This window comes from Propithecus coquereli, unplaced genomic scaffold (assembly GCF_000956105.1).
Source record: "Propithecus coquereli isolate 6110/MARCELLA unplaced genomic scaffold, Pcoq_1.0 Scaffold8, whole genome shotgun sequence".
Classification (NCBI taxonomy): Eukaryota; Metazoa; Chordata; class Mammalia; order Primates; family Indriidae; genus Propithecus; species Propithecus coquereli.
The window spans coordinates 15,481,220-15,485,452 of NW_012154173.1; the positions used below are offsets into that span (position 1 = coordinate 15,481,220).

Consider the following 4,233-nt stretch of genomic DNA (forward strand, 5'->3'; position numbering starts at 1 on the left):
TCCAGTCAACTTGCATCACCGTGCCTCCAAGATATTTTAAATTGATTTTTAGTCATTTAAATTATATTTATTTCTCCTTCCATTATTTCAAAAAATTTTATATACTTTGTAATGACAGGGACTTATTCAGAACACCTTAGCACACTTTATAACCAAAAATTTGTTTATCAAAAGAATGCTGTGAAGTACTATAAATTTTCATTTAACACTATTTCCTCACCCTGTTTCTCCCTTTAATTCATTTCTCACAAATAAGAAAGGCTGTTAATATACCACACCTTTAACTTTTTCAGCAGGCCACTTTTAGGCAGGTACTGTTTCACGGTGTAATGACAAGGGGAGATTTAATGTTACATACTATACCTTTTATTTCCAGCAGATGAAATTCGTATGTCTGACTGTTCTGTCACATCACCATCATACTCCATAGGAGGCACATTCCCTTGTCTGTTCCCGTGCATCCTTAAAAACACATTAGCTTATAGAGCATGTTCCACATACAGTGGACCTTCTTGGTGTTTTTACATTTGTTGTTGGAAACATTACAGGGAACAATGTTATGATGAAGTTTTACCGTAAACACATTCTAAAATTAATTCAAATGAGATTTGTCTCAAGTATGATCTGCTGGTTAATGAGGCACAAAGAGTTTTAATTTAATAGTCTTTTTTAAAAAGGCTATTATAAATTATTTCAAATACCTTTTAGAAATTTTTAATTTTAAAATTACAAATATACTAATACTTTATCATTCACTTAAAAAGTGAATAATTGAGTACCTACTATGTTACCAGTAGTATTCCAGGTTGGGTATTCAGACATAGTCCCTGCAGCATTCATGAAGATTATATCCAAATTCAAAAGATCATTTTTAAATCAAAATTCACAGAATCTGGGAATTATTTCATTGTATGTATAAACCTTTTAACTTAAAAATACAGCATCAGTCTTATCAATAAATTAAATCAAATGCCATAAAATATGGTATTTGCCAACACTGTAAATCACATGAAAGAATAAATGTTATCAATAGATCAAAGTAAAACATAAACAGGGTAGTAGAAAATGATTAGTTCACTTTATTCACAAGGTCATAAACAACAAAAAGAAATATTAGAATTTTTTTTTCCTTCTTAAAAAACCTTTTTAGAAAATGAAAAATTATTTTTTAAGTAATTTTTTTTTTCCATTTGGCAAACACTGATTTTTTTTTGTTAGGTTAATTTCTCATACCAGAGATGCCAACATGACTTTTTACACCAACACATACTAGCATCCATGAAAACTAGCATTTCATAAGTCATATTTCTTTACATGGCTGCTAAGTTACCATCAAACTATACTGTCTTTCTCAAGAGGTCTATCAGAAAGAAATATGGTTGTTAAAATATTATTCAGTATTTTAGGTGAATTTCATTATCATATTAAGAAAAATGGCAATTTTTAGAAAAATAGTAGCTCCTCACTCTCCATAGACCCAGCATATAAAATTTTTCACTTATTTCCATCACACAAGCCATTGTCAATATCATCTGTGGAGAAAAGACTATTTGGAATTTTAACCTTAACTATGATTTGGCATAATATCTGGCTTCCATTTTTTATGCATATCTAAAACAGAACCCTCCATAAGCCCTCTCAAAAAAGGATCTCAGCCGGGCATGGTGGTTCACATCTGTAATCTCAGCACTTTGGGAGGACTACTTGAGGCCAGGAGTATAAGACCAGCCTAGGCAACACAGCGAGACCCCCATTTCTATAAAAGATTTTTTTAAAATTAGCTGGCCCTGGTGGTGTGTGCCTGTAGTCCTAGCTACTTGGAAGGCTGAGGCAGAAGGATCACTCGACGCTGCACTGAGCTATGGTGGTGGCAGTGAGCTATGATGGTGCCACTGCACTACAACCTGGGCAACAGGGTGAGACCCTGTCTCTAAAAACAAAAAAAAGAATTTCAAATTTAATTCCATTTATCAAAATCTAGCCCATTTTAATTCCTAAAGTCTAGGTGCTCAAATCTCTGCTAAACTGACATATCAGTTTAGCGTCATTCCCTACTGTTCACTTAACGAACAGGTAAATATAAACTCAAACTCAAATTTGTAATAATGCCAGGCAATCAGATTTAGTTATACTGGATCTCTATAAATATACATGTGCAGAAAAGAGTTAACAGAGCAGATCTGAGACTGCTTATCCTTTAAAAAAGCCTGATTGCACAGTTGGCCCTTGGTTGGTACCTGGGAGCATACATTTTGGGAGAGAGTTCCCAACATTCCCAGAACTGGTAAAAGTGGCTCACTGTGCCTAAACTGTTTGTACAAACAATACAGTTTAGCCTAAAGCTGTGCTTTCCTTCAAGGATTCTGGAATTTTAGTACATGCTAGCATAAGGGTGCCTATATGATCAGCCCTCAGTAAAAACTTTGGGCACTGAATTTCTAATGAGCTTTCCTGGTAGACAACATTTCCCCATATTGTCACAATTCAATGCAGGAGGAATTAAGCATCTCCTGTGCGACTCCACTGGGAGAGAACTCTTGGAAGCTCATCCTTGGTATCCTTCAGACTTTGTCCCATGTGCCTTTCTCTTTGGCCGATTGTGCTTTGTATCTTTTAGCTGTAATAAATCACAGCCATGAGTACAATTATACCCAGAGTCCTATGGGTTCTCCTAGCAAATCACCAAAATCTGGGAGTTGTCTTGGGAACCTAAGACACAATGCACAAAAGTAAATTAATTGATGTGGGAAAGAGATGACTATACCAATGAAAAATTTTAAATATATAGAAATTCAAAGTTATACATTTTTGAAAGCTTAACTTGGGATCCCAAAATTAAAGGCCACTTAGACATACAAAAATTCTTTCTAAAATTTACCCAAGGGTTTATGGCTTCCTGCATTTTCAGTGAAGTTGTCTGAAGACAATATGTGGATTTACAATTCTAGCTTATCTTTATACACCTGGACCCAAAATATCTACACTAAAAAATGTTTTATAGGCTCTTCAGAATATATAGATAATAAAGCAATTACCATAAGCACAAGCAGTCATTTTCAAAGTTCATTCCAAATTTAAGAAATAATTTTATTTATGTATAAGGTCGAGGTCTCTTTGCTAAAATCTACAGTAAAACCATAAAGACTTCCAAGTGGACAGCCCATATGAAAGATGTTCTAAGGTGTACCTTTCAATGAGGAAATAAAAAATCGTTTACAAGATTTAGAAAAGTCCCCTCTTCAAACCACTTTCTTCAAAAAAATTTTTTAAAAAAGTCCCCTGTCACTGATACTTACAACCAAATCAAGACTGAAGAAATGTTTAAGATGAAAAAAAAAAAAAAAAAGAGCAGAGATATGTATTTCGCTAAAAAGATAATAAAATCTTAAGGTATCCTATTCAATTTTATGAAATGACTGATAAGACTGTGCTTATCTTCGTTAAATCAAGGAAGAATTACTGTTTACAAAATAGAAGGGCACTTAAACTGTAACGTCAAATTATAGTCTGGAAAGTTAGCCACCTTATTCTCTATAAAAAAAATCCCTATAATTTTGATGCCATTTCCTTCATGTGCTAAAATTTCTTTCATATATCTAATAAATTTAGCATTTAATCACTCTTAACTATCCCTATTAGTTCACTTTAACAGCTTTTCTGGTGGTCTTACAATTTATTTTTATGAACTTTACTGAGGCAAATAAAGTCCTCTTTGAAGAAAGGAACTGGTGAGAGTCAGCAGTGGTTTCACCATTGCTATCTCTCTTCAATCCTCTCAACATTAAGGGGTAACTGACAGATGTAATGTCCACTAAATGTCTAAAAACAACCTGATTCTAATCAAAATCCAGGGGTTTAGTCTGGGTCTAGTATGTCCTTGGAAATCCTTTCTGTTTAGGTGTGGCAATACCAGATTAAGACTATCCCTGTGACCCAGAAGCAATCTATCTAAATATTCTATGATTTTAAACACATGGGTTCACTTACCACACCCTCAACACATTGGGTTTTGTCAGAAAAGGGGACACCTCATAAAGGAGAGTTTGCTTCCTTTGAAATGCAAATCAGATATGACCAAGCAATGAAATAAGTGCAAAACGGTTTCACCATCATACTAACAAGGAAAAACGTATGTTAAATGGAAAAAGCTTTTTCTCTCTCCTATTTCGTTGAAGACATGAGTCAATAACTCTATTTAAAATCTTAGCCTGTAATCCTAGGTCTCTGGGAGGC

The 4,233-nt window shown here is 34.0% G+C and overlaps 1 protein-coding gene across 3 annotated transcripts in view; it reads right to left on the minus strand.

Moving 5' to 3' along the window:
• The window catches only part of CSPP1 (centrosome and spindle pole associated protein 1), a 116,672-nt gene that overhangs the window by 83,861 nt on the left and 28,578 nt on the right, over nucleotides 1–4,233 (minus strand). For all 3 annotated transcript variants that reach the window (XM_012663122.1, XM_012663121.1, XM_012663123.1), the window contains one exon: nucleotides 364–462. In XM_012663122.1, coding sequence (XP_012518576.1) covers nucleotides 364–462 — 99 coding nt within the window. The remainder of the gene's footprint in view (nucleotides 1–363; nucleotides 463–4,233) is intronic.